Consider the following 22,771-nt stretch of genomic DNA (forward strand, 5'->3'; position numbering starts at 1 on the left):
CCAGCATGACACTGGATAAGGAATTATGACCTGTGCTATAGTATTCTGCCTCTTTCATTTGAAATTACTCTCCCCTTGGCTTATACTTTATTAGACAACCTACATGTGTTTTCTGTTCTTAGACCTTTTTCACCTATAGCAGCCTCTTATTTACTTGTTTTTTCTTTTGAAATAGCAGCCAGGTTACTAGTGACCCAGATGCCTTAGAATTCTCACTAGGGACAAGTCTCTCTCTAGCCTCAGTTAGCATTGTGTTTAGCTATATGTAACATAAATCTCATAACCATAATGCTTAAATAAAGAAGGAGTTTATGTTTTTCTCACGTAAAAACAAGTCTGGAGATAAATAGCTCAAGGATGATACAACTGCTCAAGGAAGTCAACAGAGACCTATGCTCTTTTTTGCTGACTGTCCTGCTACCCACAGTGTGTGGCTTTCAAACTCATGGTTAAAAGAAAGCTGTTGATTTCTAGGCAGCAGGACCACATTTCAGTCAAAAAAGAAAAAGGGCAAATTATGACAGGTGTATGCCAGCTTGCTCTATTTCTTTTCATTAGGAATAAATAGCTTTTGTAGAACCGCTACCAAGTAAACTGCTATCCAAATCTTATTGGCCAGGACTATGTCACATGACCACCCCTAGCCCAAGAGAGCCTTGAAAGTAGATTTTCTAGACTAAGCACACTGTTTCTCTTAATAAGATTCTATCTTTAAGAAAGAAAAGAGATTCGATATTCAGTAGTCAACCATGTTTGCCACATTCTCTTTTGCCTTTGGTCCTGATTCAATCCTATGAACACTATAAATCTATAAATCCTTACTACTTTCTCATCAACTTACAGGTTAAACAAAGTGTTATTTTGAACCCTAAATCACGAAGTCCTGTGTTCATTGGAGCTGCTTTACCTTAACACAATTCTAGACTTAAATTCTAGTTCTAGGGTTTTGGTGGATACCCTCCTTCCTTACTCCTATGTTTCCTTCCATGTGGAGAGAACTGCTTTAGAATAGTATTCCTAGCTTCCCTGTACTCCCTGTTCTACTCTGCCCGTGAGGATAAGGAAGTAGCACAAGTAGCACTTTCATTTTCTCTTCTCTTTCTCTTGGGAACAAGCTGCTCAAAAAGAACATGCATTCTCTTCTGTTCCTTCCTTAAGTTTTACAGGGACAGGCTATAAAATAGATAGTCTTAGACCAGTGTTGTCTGTCCCTGGATAGTTGTGTTTGTATGATTCTGAGGCTTAGTATTAGGAAGCCCACTTTTACATAGATACAGACCAATTCTCCAATTTCAGTTTTATCAGTAATAGAGATAAGATTTTACGTGCCATCTACGTCTTTTGTCTGTTTCAGATTTAGCTTGGAAGTTGGGTAGGGGAGAGTTTAATGTGAATTACTTAGAAAAAGCAGCCTGTTGCTGTTGCTTGAGACTTGTTGAGTGTGATTTGTTTTTATCACTTTCTAGCATTAAATAGAACAAGTCTAATGTCATAATTATTGTATGAAATTTAATATTAAACATAAAATCTTGTGATTTTTATCTCAGAGAAGATTTTTATCTCATTAAATGACTGCTGTTAGTGTAAAATTGGAAATGCTTTAAAGAAAAACCACATGGTTTTCATACATAAGGGTCTCAGAGTACTTACTTTTCACAAAGGAAAAACCAATTTCCATAGAAACAGAGTCCATAAACATCATGACAGCTGAAGAGAAAGTAACATACAGACTATTTAGAGTCTGTATCACAGATTCTGTGTTAGCCAAGTTTTTAGTTGCAAATAATAAAAAATCCAACTGAGACTGGCTTAAAAAATAAAGGAAGTTTGTTGTTTTACCTGATATTGTTTTACCAGAGGTACGCATTGTTTCAAGTGAGAATCGATCCTGATTCTCACATAACATGACTCAAGACATAATTTCTTTCTTCCTATTTTTATTGTCACTAAGTAGATATTGACTCCATTTTGAGAAGACTCCTCCAACTCATGACCCTAAATTGACTTCCGGTAGCTTTGAGAGTTACACGAATTCTCCATCATAAAACAGGAAATCTATGTCTCAGCGCTGTCAGACAAATGTCCTTAGGAGTCACTGTGATCGGACCAGCGTAGGTCGTTGTGCCAGTCATTATGAGTAGGGATGGTACATGCAGGGATAGTACTCTACTAATCATGGCTCCACCTCTAAGGCAAGTGAGGCCAATTCAATCCAAACCACAAAACTGAGAAAGGAGGAGACATTCCTTCCCTTCCAAGGAAGAAGGAAAATAGAAGAAAGAGGACCAATCAACAAATAATCCTTATAGTTGTTTGCAGAGTACATTTCCTATTTTCTTCATTCAGAATACTTTAAGTAATACAAAAATTCACCTATTTTTAGCTTGTTACCTAACAGATTTTTAGAGAATCTACATAAGTGAAAAGTTAAGCAAGTAATTTCACAGTGTGGTATTATTTTCTGTGAGTTACCTTTAAGATTGCTGAGGAAACTGCTATAAAAGTGGTAAAAAAAAACCATAATTTATCTAGGGGAATTTATATTAAAAAACATGTCCACATTCAAAAGACAGTCCTAACTCCAATATCTAATCTGGTGTCTTATCATCCTTATAGTCTCAGGCATGCCTTTTTGTTGATATACTTCTTTTAATGTGGTGTTTAACAGAGAGCATATCATGTTTTAAATATTATCAAACCACACAAAAACACTTGTTGAAATTTAACAGCCTTCTTTCACAAAGCTCAGCCCTGCCAGTGTCTTCCATCACATTCTGTCTCTACTTACTTGGGCCCTAGCTCTAGCAAGCATTACAATTTTTTTCCTGGCTGTAGTACATCACTGGCAGAGGAAATTTGTAGAGGAGTGTGGGGGACAAGCAGGTAAGAGGCTAAGAGGGCTTTATTGAAGGGAGAATTGCTTGAGGGAAAACAGCAGAATTATTAAATTATTAATTTAAACAATTATCAAATTATTAATTAAAAAGAGGATGTTTTATGGAAATTTTGCTCTATGAGATACAATGCTATCTTCTCTCTCTCCTCCGTAAACTTTCCTTAAAATTTCCAGCATGTTTTAATGCTTTTCTAGATATATGCTATGTAGATGCATGGATTTTGGGCAGACTTTCTGAGGCTGGGAATAGAGTGAAAACAATGGTACTCCAAGGTATAATTGTATATGTACCATTTTTGAAGACAGCCACTTTTGAGGACAATCTGCTAGAGTCCACTTTATAGTATTTTCCTGGTCTTAAAGAATTAAGGAATCAAGAGTATCTATCTTAGACAAAATCATCCCATTTGCAACAACATGGATGGACCTGGAGAGAATTATGCTTAGTGAAATAAGCCAGACTGAGAAAGATAAACACCAGGTGATTTCACTCATATATGGAATATAAACAAGCACATGGACTAAGAAAACAGTTCAGTGGTTACCAGGGGAAGGGGGATAGGAGGTACAGGAAGTGAAGGGGAGCACCTATGTGGTGACAGACAAGAAATAATGTACAACTGAAATTTCACAATGATGTAAACTATTATGAACTCAAATTTTTAAAAAAGACAGGAAACAATAAGGGTTGGAGAGGATGTGGAGAGAAGGGAAGCCTCATACACTGCTGGTGGGAGTGCCAACTGGTGCCGCCACTATGGAAAACAGTATGGAGATTCCTCAAAAAATTAAGAATAGAACTACCGTATGATCCAGCTATTCCACTGCTGGGTATTTGTCCAAAGAACATGAAAACACAAATGTGTAAAGATACATGCACCCCTGTGTTCATTGCAGCATTATTCACAAAAGCCAAGACTTGGAAACCTACATGCCCACCAAGGGATGAATGGATAAAGAAGATGTGGTATATATACACAATGGAATGCTACTCAGCCATAAGAAACGATGAAATCCAGCCATTTGTGACGACATGGATGGACCTTGAGGGTATTATGCTAAGTGAAATAAGTCAGAGGGACAAAGTCAAATACTGTATGATCTCACTCATAAGTAGAAAATAAAAACAACAACAAATAATCACGTAGAGACAGTGATTGGATTGGTGGTTACCAGAGGGGAAGGGGGGAGGGAGGAGGGCGAAAGGGATAATTAGGCAAATGTGTGTGGTGACGGATTATAATTAGTCTTTGGGTGGTGAATATGATGTAGTCTACACAGGAATCGAAATATAATGATGTACGCCTGAAATTTATATAATGTTGTAAATCAATGCTATGGCAATTTAAAAAAAGGGGAAAAAAAGAGTATCTATCTTGAAGGGAGTACACTGCAATATATAAACAGTGGGGCTGGTTGGTGCTTAATTTGAAGCAATGCAATGTTAGTATAGATAGCTAAGGAACACCAGCATATCATGCTGGCATGCAGATGTTAGTTGCTGTTTTCTCTCTTAGAGAAAGAACATTCTGTGAACTGAAAGATAAATTGTGTTTCTTTAATTGATCTAATTGAGTCAGATCTGAATGTGCAGATCATGTAGAAGTAATTTATGTCAGTTCCTTCAGGTTTGTATGGAGATGTATAGCATGCTATGTGTCTATTTATTGGCATGTAAACATACAGGAGTTGTACAGGAAAAATTCTCTTGCCACAAATACTGGTATAATGAGAATTCCCACATTTAAATAAAATGTACTTTGTTTTGTCATGGTAGTTGCACCAAACAGTACTGTATTGATTTGGTTATCACGAATTCTTTTCCAAGAAAACTCTTGTTTAGCAAGTGCTTTCTTTGTAACTGTCACTCACTGAAATAATTTGATTGAGCTGTATTCTCGTGCAGATTAGTGGCAGGCTAATTGACAGAGACGTACCTCTATTTTTCAAAGATTCTTTTTGTTCTGCTACTAAGAAACAGCTCTTCTTTGACTCCTCACCTCTCCCTATCTCAAACAATGCAGTTTTCTTCACATCTTTGAAAAAAACCACTTAAATTCTCAAGTTGCTCTTACATATCAACAAAATAGCACAAAAAAGATTCAGTAGTTGAGAGAGTTAAGAGGTAAATATTCTCAAGACTCCTGCACTGAAGGCACATGTTTTGCTTGTTCACTTGAGAGTAGTATTTTGGGTAATTTGTGAGTCTATTTTTCAAGGTAAAATACAATTAAAGAAAACAAGTAGTGTGAGTTTTGGCTAATTCTATCAAGTTAGTATTGTAGATAGGTGGTCTAATTGGGCAAATGAAATTTATTTTTAACACAATGTAAAAAAATCCCTTGGCTATGTAACTTTATTTTCTTATTCAATAAATATTTGAGTACCTACTGCGTGCCAGGCATTTGGAAATAAAGTGACCAAAACAGTGATTACTGCCTGTAAAATTTACAAATGAGGAGACAGACAGTAAACATGACAAATAAAAAATATAACATTATTAGAAGGTGATAAATGTTATGTAAAAGATAAAAAAATAAAGCACGTTAAAAGGATTGGAATTAAGGGTGCTAGGGGTGGAGGCAGAGATTGAACTATTAAATAGAATGATCAGGGTAGGCCTCCTTAAGAACGTGGGATTTCAGGGAAGACTTGAAGAAGTTCTCTACTGACTGGAAGACTAGAAAGTGTCTCTACTGTACTGATCTGGAGGGAAAGCATTCCAGGCAGAGGGAGCTGCCAGAGTAATGGTCCTAAAGTGAGAGCATGCAGGGAAGCCAGCACAGCTGGATCTGAGTGAGCAGGGGCGAGCAGTAGGGGAAGAGGCCAGAAAAGTACTGGGTGCCAGATCCCACAGGACTTGTAAGCAAAATGGGGAGTTAGTGAAGGGTTTCAAGCATTTTAGTGATACAATCTGACTTACATTCTTGTAGCTGTGTCACGACCGAGCTGCAGGAAGATAGAGTGGAAGCAGGGAGACCATTTAGGAAGTTTTTGCAGTAATTCATATAAGAAATGACGGTGACTTAACCATGTTTGTACTAGTGGACGTGTTTGGGTTCCGAATATTTTCTGAAGATATATCCAATAGAATTTTCTCATGGATTGAGATGAGTGACTGAAAGGAAAGAATTGCCATTAACTGAGATGGAAAATGCTGCTTCTACTTAAACCTGCTTATCTGTATTTTCAAGCACTGTATGATTCTTTTTCCTAATAAGGAAATAAGCACTTAAGGTGAAAATAAATTATGCACATGTTTGGTTTGCAGATAAGCGGCACCTATCTTTTTCTTTGCTATATACCTCTAGATGTGTTTGTTTCCTTTTATAGAAAGAGATTTGTCTTTTCTGAATAGCTGTGGTTGTAGGTCCTAACCAAAAATCTCTAAGTTGTCTCCTTGGAGCAAATAGAAAAAGGAGGAATAAGTGTATTAAACCAGTCATTGGAGTTCAATAAAGGAACTGTAATATTGAAAGAATATACAAGATTTCAGGGAAAAATGGAATAAAATAGTCCTTCTGGGGGCTTTCACTGATTTTGGAAGATAATTGTTAGCTAAACTTATTTATACTTTTTTCCTCTTTTATTTCTTCCATCTTACTCATTGTACTTCTTTGACTTCTTTGTATTGTTTTCAAGAAATCTTTCTTTATTGTAGGATTGTTTCTAAGGCTGCCCTAAACTCAGATAGAGCACCTTAAAGAAGGAAAATAAAATCACTGCAGGTTTAGATTATCTCCTAGTATAGAATGGTTCCCAGTCTTTGTGTCTGTTGTGATATGGCGGTTTGGGGAGGGAGAGTGGGGAGTACGGAGTGCGACAGGGGGTTCCTATATGAGAGTATCATTTGTGCACCATTTCCTAGAGATTTGAATATACAAGGTCTTCATCTTTCAAATATAAGTTGAAAATCTTGTCATGAATAAAATAAAAGTTAATTTAAACTGCTATTTGATTCCTAGAATCATTTTGTTATTTTGTACTTTTGAAGGACTAAATACTAAATACTAAAATTATTATTATTCTCATGAAAAAGTTGAGTCCTCATAAATTTGAATGCATGGAAAGCATTTACCCAGGGAGTTTTTAAAAAATGTAGAAGTAAAGAGTTAAAAAAGGGGAAAATAGTCCTAAAAGGACAATGTAACTCTCCAAGGTAGGGAGGAGGAAATAGTAGACTTAGAAAGATCAGTAGAGAGTAAAGGGAAAGTGGTAGTGGTATTAGAAATTACATGAATGCAAGTCTGGGGTGGACAAATAACAGCAGCTAGAAACAAGGTTAATGGTAGAGGAGTAGGCAGAGTGCAGCAGAGTGTGCATTCTAGTTGGGAGAACACCGCCAAGAGAACCCACTGTAGTGGTAAAAGTGAATGGAAGGCAAAGTCAAGAAGGTTTGCTATCATAGCATCAACTGTAATGTTTCTGAAATCTTTTGAACTTATAAGTTTGGAAGAATCAATATTTTCTGTGAATTTTTTATTCAGTTTGATATGAACCGTGAGGTCTAAATGGTTGAATTTTATTATTGGTTAATATTCCTGTGAAGATGAATTATCTTGAGTTTTTATTGCATTTCTGCTTGAATAATCTACAGGTCTTTGTTAAGAATCTCAGAGGGTAAAAATGACTTTATTTGTCCCTGCTCCTCCCACCTCCCCTCCCAATCTCTGCTAGATCTCTATTTGATTCTAGGAGAGAATTCTGTAGATGAATACTGCACAAATAGTTGAATGGTGGTACCATGTGTTCCTAGACCTTCAGACTTAAAATTCAGGACACCAAAAAACAGCACAGCATTTTTGCATGTCTCTCCACTCTTCAAACACTGGTCTTTTCTCAATTTTATGTGTTTATTTGGAATCACTTAAATATAATTCTTAGAAGTATAATATTAACATCTAAGGAATTTGTGGTATTATCTTCTTTTCTGTTTTAATTTTTTTGGATGACTGAATAGAGGTATTGAGAGGTTAAGTGATAAAGTGAGCAAAGCTTGATTTAAACTGGGTGTCTAACCAACTTCTTAGTTCATGGAACACATTATTTTTTATTAAATTTCTACAGAACCTACTACTTCCTGTCCCATTATACCTTTGGGGAAGCATTCTCTTTTTAGTAAAGATTGAGAAACCATCACATTTTATTATCACTATGCATTCTATAGTGAAAGCAGTGCAGTAGACTTAGTAACAAGCACAATGAATTTTATTTTGAAAATACTGTATTCACATAGGAGAACGTGGTTTACAGATTTCTGAATCTGTCCGTTGTAAGTATAGTGCTCACAAATGCCTTGGATGTAGGACGCATTTGGTGTTCAGTATTGTGAGGCACTAATCAGCTAAGTACCATAATCCTCCTTGCAGGGTACATTCTTACTTGACCTGGAGCTATATACAGCCACATAGTAACAGCATTAAAGAATAACTTTTTTCCTAACAGGCCCATCACTAGGGGATTTTATGACTCCATCCGTGAATGAGTGTTGTTTTATGTGTAACTTTTTAGTAATTGAGTTTTGAAGTAAAATGATTGCAAGTAAGTAGAGACTTTCAAATCATCTGATTAAGGATGGCTCCTATGATTTTGCTAGAGCTAGAAGGATTAAATGAAAGCACTGCCTGGCACAGTGCTGATGTATTTTTGTCAACATGATGCTTCATGCTCGACAGATGTGCATTGTTTGAGCAAAAGGTAAAACTATAAAAATATGTTAAATATTGTGATATTTAAAAAAAGATCTTATTTTTTTGATGAATATAAATTGTTTGATTTGTTAAAAGATTTTGTAGGAGTTGTAGGAATGGAGCTTATATATTTCATGTTTTACAGGATCATACACTTCTGTTAAATCCTTGATTTAATGTGTCTTGATAACTTCAAATTTCAGAATTTGATTGCAGTGTTATGTTTAAACTATATGGTTAGCATTACGTAATTGAGTTAATGAAGTATCATTTTAATTTATTTAGCAATGTCCATGCTTTATAAAGCTTTTAAAAAAGTGGAGGCTTTTTTTTCAGATTATTGATTCTTCAAGTGTGATTTCTATTCTTTTATTTATAAAATGACATTTATTTAATGATCTTTACTAATAAAGATTATGAGTAAAAGATTTTCATAAAGGTAGTGCTTAATTGTAATAACATAAATTTGAATCTGTAGAATTAGTAATCTTTAAATTCTTCACTCTATTTTCAGTGTCATTATGATTCTTAAAAATTGTATAGGTGTTATTAAAAATATATGAATATTAAAACTTAACTTCCATGTAACCTTTCACTGTCCTTATAAATGTTTTCAAATGTTTACTGGATTATGTTTTCAGAGACTGGATGATTATTTTATAGTATATATGGTCAGTATTGTAAGTGGTATAACACAAACCACATAGGATGGTAAAGCTTGTAAATATTAAGATAGAAACTATGGTAAAAATGTGATGAATTAGTATACAACGTTTAAATTGAGACTGCCTTTAGTAAATTGTGAAAGTGACTATAATTGGGGAAAAACTCTCTTTATTTGGAGTTTTCCTATCAGTCAGTTTTATTTTTAGACGTAGCATTTTGAAGAGACTATTGGTAGTTTCTTACTCAAACTCTTATGCCTATTTACAATAACATTTATAATGGAGTGTCAGGTGTGAATATATAGCTAGAATATTTAAAAATAGATTGAATTGTTAGTCCATATGACAAAAAATTATAAGTAATGAACAGAAATGCTACTTATTAAAGTCGATTTAGGGTATTTCTGTATGTGAGTTTTTATAAACTGGCTCCAGTTAAGACCACTATAATATGGTGAAAGAGAAAATGATTGTAACAACCTAGGTTTCAATTAAGAGAAGCAAGATGAACAGATATTAGGTAAATATAAAGTGGAGATAAATCTGTGCTGATATTGTTCTATCAGAAATAGGGATTGGCTGAGGTAAAGGAGTAAGATTAAGGTGCTGTACAAAGTCACACATACATTTTATTCTAAAGAGAGGCATAATTTTGGATTCTATTTCTTAATTTCTCAGAGTCTTTGAAGGATTAAGTGAAATATAACATCTTAGATGAATTGCTCCATTCTTTTGAATTGCAACCTATGGGTTAAGTACTGTTATATGCTTTAGGATTGTTTAGAGTAGAGAAGTGTAAAAATTATCTTTAAGTCCTTTTGCCTATTAAACGTTTTCCAGCTGATAATAGTAAATGCTAAGACTTGTTTATAAAGGCCAGTAATGAAGATAGAGATTAGAGTTATAGTACTTGAATTTTCATGGATTTTCTACAGTTCTTGGAAAAACGTAGTGTCTAAGAAATATAACAGCTTTAATTTAAAGGAGAGTATATATGAAATAATCCATGATACAGTTGGTAAAAATTGTTTTGACGTAATATTTTGGAGTAATTGGTAGCATATTCTTCATTGTTTGGTAAGAGTATTCTTAGAATAACTCTTGCCTTGCTTCTAGCATAGCTTTAATATACTATAAGTACTATACCTTAAAGTGTATTTTTAAAAACCTAATTCTATGTTAAGTAACAATGACAATTGTCATCCCAATTTTAGAAATCATGACCACTGTTCTATTTTTACTTAAATCCAGTACAAATCAGCATCTACAGTATGATTCACACGCTTCAGGCAAATTCATAATCTCTAGAACAAAGTTGATTGCTGGATTTGATATTGAATTTTATTTTCCTAAGTTATGATTTTTAAAAAGCACTTAGATGGCTTGCTAAGGAGTAGTTAGTAATAGACTTTCTTTTGCAACTGAAGTCTATAATTAAATATTCTTATTTATCAATAAAATAGAATATATTTCCTGTGTTATAAAGGCTTACTATGTTCACTTTGTTTATACCTACTTACTTTCAAAAACTGAGGTTAATTCCTCAGGGAATGAAGTGTTTCTTTTTTCCCCTTGCCTCTGTCCTATAGTACTCAGTGTGATGTTAAATACATTAGTAGATATCCCTAATTTACAGAGATTTTTTCTAAATGTTTATTTGTAAAGTGATTGACACTCAAAATACATTTTGTCAAAGAGTCATTTTATAAACAATGGTTGGATTCTAAAGCCCAACAACAAAAGCGAAATTAACATATAATAGAGCTAAATTACACCACTAAAACAAGTAGTTCCTTCCTTTCACTTAAGGTACTGTTACTGCCATGACAGCAGTTGGGGAACGAGAAGGACTGGACTATTTTAGCAAATTAGTGGGTTTGAGTATAGAAGAAAAGAGCAAGCCATGAAAAGTAGAGATATGCTAAAGGATAATTAACCAGTTCTTTAATTCAACAGATGTTTATTGAGCACCTACCTTGTGCCAGCCTCCTTAGATCCAGGTTGCCCATCCTCATGAAACTTAACATTTTAGAGTGTTATAGTCATTCCTGGATAGAAAGAGATAAGATTACCTAGGAAAGAAGTGCAGTGAGGAAGAAGGCCACTGTTAGGTTTGAACTGCCTTCAAAATATCCAATTTCTCCCTTAACATTTTGTGAAGATTCTTACTTCAATTTCTTATATGACCTTACATTCCGCATTTTAGAGATTAATTTATATTAACAATCTTAAGTATTTTTGATAATATTATAAAACCATCCATCCATTCTGATTTAATCTGCTTATTTTTCTTTTGACTCCCAGCTGAAATTAAGTATAATGGGGAATTGGAATTTACCCAGTTTGGGATCATGAAATCTTTTGAAAGGGAAGGATATGTGAAAAAGTTTTAGGTAGGTTCTAGAGAGGAACTACCTTGGAAAATCCTCGATTTAATAAAACAATAATTAAGAATTCAGTAGATTTATATTTTATAAAATAGCTTTGAGTAAAAAAAGAAAGAAAAGAGAATAGCAACTTAATGAGAATACGCAAAATATTTCCTCTACTGTATATTTTATATAAGTGGATTACACTCCATATAACTACATTATTCAGGTCTTAGTTCAAATGTACCCTTTCAGAAAGACCTTCTTTATGAAAAGTAGGTTTCCTCAGTCACTTTTCATAATTTTACCGTTTCAAATTTCTTTCACAGTACTTATCACTATATGAAATTACCTTATTTGCTTATATGCTTTCTGTCTGTCTCCCTCACTAGAAAGAAAACTTCTTGAGGGCAGGGACCTTATGTGTCTTTTCTCTGTTATATTCCCAGCAACCAAAATCATATCTGGCACATAGTAAGCCCTAAATAAATATTTGTTGAATGAGTGAATAGATACTAGAGCTACAAAAGTGTATTAGACGCATTCCTTCCTGCCTCAAAATTTAAAGTCTACTGGGACAGTACAGAATGCTAACTAGGTAACTGTAAATAGGATGAGTAGTATTATGCTGGGGAAATACAAAGGCACAAAAGTGAGAGTTGTTGAGCTATCTTACTGGTCTATGGGAATGAGGTAATACTGCTTTCATTTAACAAATCATATTTTACCTCCTTTTTCTGTTTCCAAAATTTATATACTTATATATAGTTATAAAACTTGCTATTGAGTCCACACTGAATTTTAGGGAAATTAGAATGTATTTAATTAAACAATCTCTAAATGAAATTTTTAAAAAATTTGTAACTTTTAAAAAATTTTTTAAAAATTATCTAATTTCAGGGCATAAGTATACTCCATATAAAGTGTGTCAGGCATGCAATAACCATATCAAAAATACCTTTTCAATTTCGTATTTGAACTGAATAAACTGAAACTTTCAGTAAAACTTTTGTTTTGGCATGACTTTATAATAAAATTTTAAAAAAAGAAGCAAAAGAACTATTTGAATTTATCCATCAAATTCAACCCACCAATCAATAAAATGTAAAATTGTTTAAATGTTGCTTTTCTTATCATTCTTTTTCTTTGGTTACTTAGGAAAAGAAGTCCATCAGTGTCCAGAGATCAGAATAGAAGATACGACCAAAGGGAAGAAAGAGAGGAATATTCACAGTATGCTACTTCGGATAGCGCGATGCCTAGATCTCCGTCAGATTATGCTGATAGGAGGTCTCAACATGAACCTCAATTTTATGAAGAATCTGATAATATAAATTACAGGGACTCCAACAGGAGAAGTCATAGGCATTCGAAAGAATATATTGCAGATGATGAGGATGTGGAGAGCAGAGATGAATATGAAAGACAAAGGAGAGAAGAGGAATACCAGGCACGCTATCGAAGTGATCCGAATTTGGCCCGTTATCCAGTAAAGCCACAGCCCTATGAAGAACAAATGCGTATTCATGCTGAAGTGTCTCGAGCAAGGCATGAGAGAAGGCATAGTGATGTTTCTTTGGCAAATGCTGAACTGGAGGATTCCAGGATTTCTATGCTAAGGATGGAACGACCATCAAGGCAAAGATCTATATCTGAACGTAGAGCTGCCTTGGAAAATCAGCGATCTTATTCAATGGAAAGAACTCGAGAGGCTCAGGGACCAAGTTCTTATCCACAAAGGACCACAAACCATAGTCCTCCTACCCCCCGGAGGAGTCCAATACCCATTGATAGACCAGACCTGAGACGTACTGACTCACTAAGGAAACAACACCACTTAGATCCTAGCTCAGCTGTAAGGAAAACAAAACGGGAAAAGATGGAAACAATGTTAAGGAATGATTCTCTTAGTTCCGACCAGTCAGAGTCTGTGAGACCTCCACCGCCAAAGCCTCATAAATCAAAGAAAGGGGGTAAAATGCGCCAGGTTTCACTGAGCAGTTCAGAGGAGGAATTGGCTTCCACACCTGAATATACAAGTTGTGATGACGTTGAGATTGAAAGTGAGAGTGTAAGTGAAAAAGGTAAGCACTATATTCTAATCACACATTTCCCTGTAATTGATTAGATAGGGTTTTCTTTTTAGGTTGCATTTCTGAGTAAACATTTAATAGATATTACTACCTTTATTTTGAAAGTTTTTTAATGATGCTGATTTGTGAAGAAATTTCAAGTTATAAAAAGTGAATATCTTCTGTTGTTCTGGCAGAAGAAAAGTCTATTGATTTAAAAAAAAATTTCTTTTGCTTTGTTTCTGAAAATTTTCTTGCATCATTTGATGGCATATTTTAAAAATACCTATTAGCCATAGTTGTAAATTTACTTTTTTGTGTTTTCTTTTAAAAGTAACAATATGTTTACTATAGAACATCTGAAAAATTCCTCAAGGTGTAAAGAATGAAATACAAGCTATCTGTAATCCTTTCCCTCAAATATAACCATTGCTAACATTTTGTTGTGTTTTCTTCCCTTTTTCCTATGCATATATATTTTATATATTTATAAATTTGGTATCATACAATAAGTAATATTGTATTCCTGTTTTTCAATTGATATCATATCATTAGCTTTTTTCCAAGCCATTAGATGTTCTTCAGAAATATGTTTTAAATGGCTGCACTAAGATTCTATCATAAGGATGTATCACAAGCTAACTATTCCTTTATTGGGGGGCGTTGCAGTTGCTTCCAATTACTAGTATAAATAATATTATAATAGTTATCTTAATACATATTTTTTTGCCTATATCTCTGAGTATTTCACAAATACGTATTTGCGCTTTGATTCTTTTAAGCTTTTAATTCAGAGTACCAACCTGCTTTCCAGAGAGGTTATAATACTCTATACTCCTATTAGATGTGCTTGAGCTTTCAGTCTTTTTTTCTTTTTTTTACTGAGGAAAATTGGCCCTGAGCTAACATCTGTTGCCAATCTCCCTCTTTTTGCTTGAGGAAGATACACCCTGAGCTAACATCTGTGCCAATATTCCTCTATTTTGTATGTGTGTTGCTGCCACAGCATGGCTGCTGACGAGTGGTGTAGGTCCATACCCAGGAACCGAACTGGGGCCACTGAAGAGGAGTGTGCCAAATTTAACCACTAGGCCATGGGGCTGACCGCCATAAGCTTTCAGTCTTTTTTTCTTTTTTCTTTTTTTTTTTTTTAAAGGTATACTCTTTTTTGGTGAGGAAGATTGGCTCTGAGCTAACATCTGTTGCCAATCTTCCTCTTTTTTTTCTCCTTCCCAAAGCCCCAATACACAGTTGTATATCCTAGTTGTAAGTCCTTCTAGTTCTTCTATGTGGGAGGCTGCCACAGCATGGCTTGATGAGTGGTGTGTAGGTCCACGCTCAGGATCCGAACTGGTGAGCCCTGAGCTGCCAAAGTAGAGCATGAGAACTTAACCGCTATGCCACTGGGCTGGCCACATAAGCTTTCAGTCTTGATATGCCAAATCTTTGTCAGTTGAATAGGCCTGAAAAAATACTCTCTTTGTCCTTTTTATTTGAATTTGATTGTGAAGTTGAATGTTTTGTATGTTTATTGGTGTTTGATATCTTTTTTTATATGAATTATCTGTTCCTTTTGTTGCTTCTGCCCATGTTCTTACTGGGTATTAATTAGTATTTCCTCATATTGATTTATGAGCTTTTCATATGGTTAAGATTTTACCCATTCAACCATCATTTGTTCCAAATGTATTTCCCATTTTGATGTTTACCTACTAATTTTTTTTGGTCATTTGGAACTGTTGAATTTAATATAGCTAAGTCTTTGCATCTTTGCTGATTTTTTCCCATTCCTTTTATCCTTAGAAACTCTCTATTCATCCCCAAAACAGTTAAATACTTAATGGTATATGTTCTCATATTTTTATTATTTACTCTTTTAACTTTTTAATCTTTCTGTAATGTATTTTGGTGTATGTCAAAATAGACCAGAAAGGTGAAAATCTAACATGAACCCCTTGTGCCAATGCCCTCCCACCACCAATTTTCGGATACCATTTGATGAATAATAGATTTCTTGTTCCTAAGAATCAACAGGAATCAAAAGAATTCAAGAAGGCAGCTAGGTATGAAATTAATACAGAATCATTTTATATTGCACAAAAAATAATTAGTTAGAAAATATAAATGAAAGGCAGTTCCAATTCTGAGCTAAAAACAGAAAATGTGATTTTAAAATAGCTAAAAAGAAAGGAGTGCCTACATGAAGAAAGCTACAAAACTTTACTGAGTAACATAAAGGAAGATGTGAGTAGAGATTCATTTCATGTTCCTAATTGAGGAGGCTAAATACTGTAAAGATGCAGGTTCTTTCCAAACGATCTCTTGGGGTTAATATTCTAATCATAATCCCAGTTGGTTCCTTGGAGTATCCTATTTTTACAGTTAATCTGGAAGGTATAGAGGAGGAAAAAAGCTTAACTCTTTTTTTCTCTCTGTGTATTTTAGGTTCATTGGCTGGGACCCTTGTAAATTAGACTGACAAAAGACAGATTAACAAGAGAAAAAGAAGCATGTTTTTATTATCGGGTACATTGCACATGCATATGGGAGCACTCAGCTATGAGAAACTCAAAGGGGTGGTTAGAATTTGGGCTTTTATAGTATTTTAACAACAGAGCAATAACTTTTTAGAGAGAAGACGAGACAAAGGCAAAGGACTTCAAGCTTCTAGGGCAGCAAATTGTGGGAAGGTAAACGCAGAGGGGAACTAATGGAAGATAAGGGCTAGCTAGTAAAGTTTGTTATGTACACTTCGCTGGAGCCGTCTCTGGGCTGAGAAAGAGTAATTAACTTCTGTCCTTCCTAGTAGAGACAGCAGGGGGGACACCTTTAAAAATTTGTGTCCTGTTTTCAGGCAAACAGGAGGAGGGCAGAGGGCTTTTATTGTGACTGCTTCTTCTCAGTTGCCTTCAGCTCAAAATAATCCTTATGCCAAAGTGGCATATTAAAACAAATAAATGATAAAATCATGGAAAGCACCGCAAACCAAGAGGAAAGAGATAAATTATTCAACAAATGGCTTGGGGAAAATGTGTATACAATTTAAAAAATCGCATTACAGCCTCATTTCATACAAATTGCATTTAAATTATAAATAAGAAAATTGTTTATTAAAGTATAAAGATTATAAAGAGAATCTGTAGATCTTAATATTATCATGGAGCGTATAGAAAATTTATTTCCGAGAAGGTATAATACTTCCTCAAGTGTATTTAATAATCTCCAGTTTGGTCATTGTCCGTATTTGTCTGAGTGTATCATGGTACTAAAATGTAAGAGAAAGAGAGTTTCGTTATCCTTAGTGGTTTGGTTTAGATTCTGTTACGTACTTCTGTTATTCTTTGCTAAAATAATGCCTTCACTTTTACCTTGTCAAGATGTAAAAAAACAAACAGAAATGCATCAAACCAATGCTTGAAAGCTTTTTATATGTGGTATCTTTCCAAGGGCTTATACTTTGTTTCAGGATTTTGAAGTATACACTTATAAAAATCTCATGTAATTAAAAAGCTGTCTATGAGATATTAAAATCCAATGTAATACTATTTAGCAGAACTAAAACTTTGATCAAATATGGAAAGAAACTACATGTCACATTTGTATTCTCCCCTAACTTGAACTCCTAGTAGACACTCTTAGAGAAGGCCCTCTTTCTCATCTATCTAATAATTTGTTTTACAGAGTACGGTTTCTGCCAACATGTATTTCCAGTGGACAATCATAATTTAATTCAGCTTTGGAGGAAGAAATCGACATAAAATAACCTTTTCCTGTTTGATATTACCCCCAATAGTAGTATTCAGTGAGGAGAAGTAGCTGTTGAGAGACTGGAATAATATGGGAAAGAGATTAAATTGTGTCATATTTTGACTTTTCATCATTAGAATAGCATTTTTGATACTTGTGGGAAAAGTGTCAATCTGATTTGGGAATAGGTGCTTTAAAAGTTATCTAACATTGAGATTCATAGCCATCCTTGGTAGTTAACTAGTGTTTGAAAATTCTTCCTAATAATTAAAGAACTTTTATTAGTGGCATTTTTTCCTGTATATTTATATGTGGATACATCATTCTGATGAGAATCAACCAACTTTTAAAAGATAGTCATCCTTTTGCTTTATTACCCCTCGACTAAATAACTTCAAAGAGTATGTTTTACAACTGAGACAGATTTCTCATTATCTTTACTTTTCTGTGCCTTTTCATTCTTGTATACGACCTTTCAAAAATTTGCAAAACCAAATTTGGATCAAGTAATCCAAAGTATTAACCAACAGTGTATAAACAGCACCAGACAACATTTTATCAGCACAGAAGGATCCTTTGCAGGTCCTTGTATGTTATAGCATAGCTCCTACTACATGCCAGAATCTTTCCTGATCTTTAAGTAATAAAATTCCATTGATAATCCACAGCGAGCTTATAGTTTACTTAAATTTTTTTTCTCTGCTGGCCTATTGGCTAGTCTTTTTTTTTAATCTTCAGCTTTACTGGTGCTTTGGCTTTTCTCTTATTCATTTGTCAATTTGGATAGATCTTATTATTTTAAATACATGGAATTTCTCCCACATTTATAGTAGATGTCATTTTGCTCAATATGTTCTGTTAAATGATGCTGATAATACAGTCTATGAGTGACTGGATCATTATTTGTGTAACAATAACAGGGAGGTTTTATGGGAAGAGCATGGGTTTTGGAGTTAAAGAGAAGCTCAAATACTGCCTGTGCCATTCACTAACTGCATGATTTTGTCCTACTGTTTAACTACTCTGGGTCTCTTTCCTTATCTATAAATAAGATAGTATGTTCATTGTTTGGTAATTGTAGGGATCAGTGAATATATACTTGTCAAACATTAGGTATTAAAACATTTTCAGGTTACTTATTTAATGTTCTGTGATAGTCAAGACTTCTACAAGACAACCTTCAACAGTTTTGAATGAAAGTATAGTCGTGGTCACATGGATTGTGGTCATTTGTGTTGGTTTCACCTCTTCCAGGATCTGCCTCATGCTGAAGTAGGCTTGTATTTCCAGGCTAAGAAGAATATACTTTTTAACTTGTTGAGATATAATTTTGAGATGTAATCCAATGTCTCACTAAATACTAGACACCTATTTACTCCTTTTTCTGCAAAATACTTTTTCTAATGCCTGTTATTTGCAAGGTGTTAGATTGGACCTTGTGGAAAATGTAGAGATCAATAAGACATTCTTTCTACCCTCAAGAAATTAAGAGTCTAAAATAATTAGCAATATAAGCCCATTGTACTATAGGTTATAGGACTTCAGAAGAGAGAGTTCATCTCTTGGTCATCTCCACTCATTTTGTGTGATTTGTATGTTTTGTAACACATCTCTTGACTGAGTATGATATAGTTTGCTTTTCACAATGCTATATTTGTTTCTCACTTCTCCATATTTTGTGTTGTGTTAGAAAATTGCAAACTGATTTTTTACTTATTTCACCTGTGGATTTTGGAAAGAAATAAGTCTTAGATTGCTGATGTCATATCATCTCTAAATTTAAATGTGGGATATTTCTCTCAAAGTTTAAAATATATTTCTTTCATAAGCTTTAAAAAGTACTACTGCCTTTACGATATGTCTATTATTTCTTTATTAAATAATCTAGAACAGGTTTCTCCACCTCAACACTGTTGACATTTAGGGCTGGATAATTGTTCGTTTTGTGGGACTATCTCATGTATTATAAGGTATTTAGTAGCATCCTTGGCCTCTCCCCACTAGATGCTAGTAGCAACCCCATTCCCAGTTGTGACAACCTAAAATATCTCCAGACAATGCCAAATATCCCTTCTGGGGCAAAGTCCGCCATTGCCACCTACCTCCCTCCATCCCTAGGCCCTCCGCTTATTCTCTTTCCCTCCTCACTTTCAGAACCAATTGAGGGGTCATGACCAGTTTTTAAAAAAGAGGAAGACAGGAATAGGATAGAGTAGAAAATATCAGAATGAAGCACACAGAATAAGGGTAATTGATCTGTAAAACATTTTTTTAGTGTTGTGTGTGTACTCTGTAGGCTCACAATGTAAAATATATGTTTTTTACTGTGGATCATGGCCAAAAATGTTTTAAAGCTACTCCGCCTTATTAGAATTTTATATTTTGCAAATACATATTGTGAAGCAGCTTTCAGACTTGAAATTATATAACATAAATGTAAGCAGATTTAGAAGCTAAACTAACTCAAAGTTAATTTGTAAGTATGTAGCTAGAAGGTGGATTTGCAAATGGGAATAAAATAAAATTTTTGTTTTCTGACAAATTGCAGCATATAAAGTGTTTAAGGTGGTAATTCCTTCTGTTTGCAAATATATTTCCATGTTAATTATGGATGAAACACTATTTTAAGCATTTGCTTAAAGAAAAAGAATTGTTTTGGGGGCTGACCTGGTGGCGTAGTGGTTAAGTTCATGTGCTCTGCTTCGGCGGCCTGGGGTTCATGGGTTTGGATCCCTGGCATGGACTTACACACTGCTCATCAAGCCATGCTGTGGCGGCATCCTCCATACAAAAAGTAGAGGAAGATTGAGGCTGTGGCCGAGTGGTTAGGTTTGCACCCTCTGCTTGAGCAGCCCAGGGTTTCACCCATTTGGATCCTGAGTGTGGATGTAGCACTGCTCACCAAGACATGCTGATGTGGCATCCCACATAGCATAACCAGAGGCACTCACAACTAGAAGATACAACTATGTACTGGGGGAGCTTCGGGGAGAAGAATAAAAGAAAAAAAGAAGATTGGCAACAGTTGTTAGCTCAGTTGCCAATCTTTAAAAAAAAAAAGTAGAGGAAGATTGGCACAGATGTTAGCTCAGGGACCATCTTCTTCAAGCAGAAAGAGGAAGATTGGCAACAGAGGTTAGCTCAAGGCCAATCTTTCTCACCAAAGAAAAAAAAAAGAAAAAAAAGGAAAGAAAGAAAGAAAAGAAAAAGAAAAAGGAAAGCAAAAAAAGTAAAGAAAAAGGATTGTTTTTAATGGAAAATTTAGCACTCAAGGAAACTACCAAGTAGGTATCAAGAGAAAAATCTTAATTAGTTTGTGGAATATTTGAGAGGCTGCTTATCTAGTTGAATGAAAAATTAAAAGCAGAAGTATATTATAGACTAGTTGTTGTAGTTTGGAACATAGAAAATGTTAACTTTTAACTTAAAATGATGTCTTTGTTAAGTTGGATTAGAATTCAGTAGATGATGCCTGGATATTGATATTTAGTACAGCTTTAAAAATTTGGTGATGAAATTTGTTCAATGGATAAAAAAAATAAAAACCTTTGTGAAGAACATATTGTTATTAATTGATAAGAGGCATATCAGTGCAAATACCCTAATGGTGTTACAAATGTTGTACAAGCCAATTATTTGAGTTAAAAAAGCATTGAAGTAGCAAAAAAGTCAAGTCTAAGACTCATTCAGTATTTCAAGAAGTATACAGTAGATTGATTAATTGGTTCATTCTTTATTTCATTCAACTAAAATATATTAAATGTCAATAATTGATAGCACTAGAGTATGAAACATGAAATGTGAAAGCATTATCTATCACTAGAATTGCAGCTTTGTGGAACATGAGTAAAAACTTGTGCTGTGAATTTGACTGCATTTATGCCAGCTGACCCATCCAAGAAAATTGTACATCAGATGGACTTTCACTTTTGTTAGGTTGTGCTAGAAGCTGTCTGTTTTCCTTTCTAGGATGTATCTATGAGAAGGGCTTTTTGAGGAAATATTTAGGGTGTATGGAGTTGTGTTTCAAAGCAGAAGGGCAGCTTAAATTATTGCCATCTGTAACCCCATTCCCCCTGGACCTGCTTATCTGCCTCTTTTTATAGGACTTAGCTTGGTTAAGATATTTTTCAGGAACAAATAAAGTAAGCCTGACGTAGTAAAATTAAAGCATAGACTCCTAAAATACAAAACTGCTGTTAATTCTTTTAACAGAGACCTAATGAAGTGTAAGTAAAGGTTTAATTTTCTAGGAATCTTAGATGCTCCTGATACTTACCTTTTGTCCAAATCTTGAAATATATAATTATGTTAATTAATTTATTGAATAGACAGTTGAATAAAATAGTAGGATCTATGAAAATCATGAACTTTAATGAATGACCAAGATGATAAGAACAAGTTAGATGAGGGACATCAAAAAAAGAATTTAACTAAAAGAGAATTAAACAGATGTTAAAATTCTCGGTTAAGAATAAATGGGCATGAATGTAATACTTTGCAATCTCTTCAAGCCAAATGCATTTTAGATATGATTCTATTTTACAACACAGTACATGTATTCAGCTGTGTGTGCGCATTGTTGGAAGAGTCAGCAGATCAAGTTTTAAGTTGTATTGTACGAGCCACTTTAAGCACTTCCTGTTCTGTACATATTGGGAATTTTTTAAAGAAAAAATGTATTTCTCATGGGACTACTGACCTTTACTTTGTAATTAAGGATTTGATTTGATTAACTTAGAATTTGAGTCTCATATCCTATTCTTGAGATAGTGGAAGGGGGAAACTCTCTGACTTTTAGTGAGGAAACAGGAAGTATGTGTTTATAATTTTGAACTTTAGGTGCATTTCCCCAAAGAAATAATGTTATAAATGACAATAAATTAATGCCTTTTTATTCATTTGATTCGGCAAACTTAGGGAGCCAGTTCTAGCTCCTAAGCAAGGCACTTGGATCCTGCAGTGTAAAAAGACATATGTCTCAGTTTTTGTTTTGTTTTAATCTGGGAAAACAGTTTGGTTTTGTTTTAATCTGGGAAATCTTTTTATCTCACCTTCATTTTTGGAGGATAATTTCTTTGGATATAGAATTCTTGGTTGACAGTTTATTTTTTTCCTCTTTCACCATTTTGCATATGTCATTCCATTCTTTTCTGGAGATGAGAGTCTTCTCTCTTGCTGTTTTCAATATGTTCTCTTTGTCTTTGGATTTCAGCAGCTTGACTATCATGTGTCTAGGTTTACGTCTCTTGTATATATCCTACTTAGGGATCATTGAGCTTCTTGAATCTGTAGATTAATGTTTTTCCTTACATTTGGGAAGTTTTCAGCC

The 22,771-nt window shown here is 34.4% G+C and overlaps 1 protein-coding gene across 49 annotated transcripts in view; it reads left to right on the forward strand.

Annotated features, from left to right (window-relative positions):
• Positions 1-22,771, forward strand: part of RIMS2 (regulating synaptic membrane exocytosis 2) — a 572,997-nt gene that overhangs the window by 261,553 nt on the left and 288,673 nt on the right. For all 49 annotated transcript variants that reach the window (XM_070481448.1, XM_070481450.1, XM_070481459.1 and 46 more), the window contains one exon: positions 12,779-13,704. In XM_070481448.1, the coding sequence (XP_070337549.1) occupies positions 12,779-13,704 (926 nt within the window). The remainder of the gene's footprint in view (positions 1-12,778; positions 13,705-22,771) is intronic.

Source organism: Equus asinus, chromosome 12, assembly GCF_041296235.1.
Source record: "Equus asinus isolate D_3611 breed Donkey chromosome 12, EquAss-T2T_v2, whole genome shotgun sequence".
Taxonomy (NCBI): domain Eukaryota; kingdom Metazoa; phylum Chordata; class Mammalia; order Perissodactyla; family Equidae; genus Equus; species Equus asinus.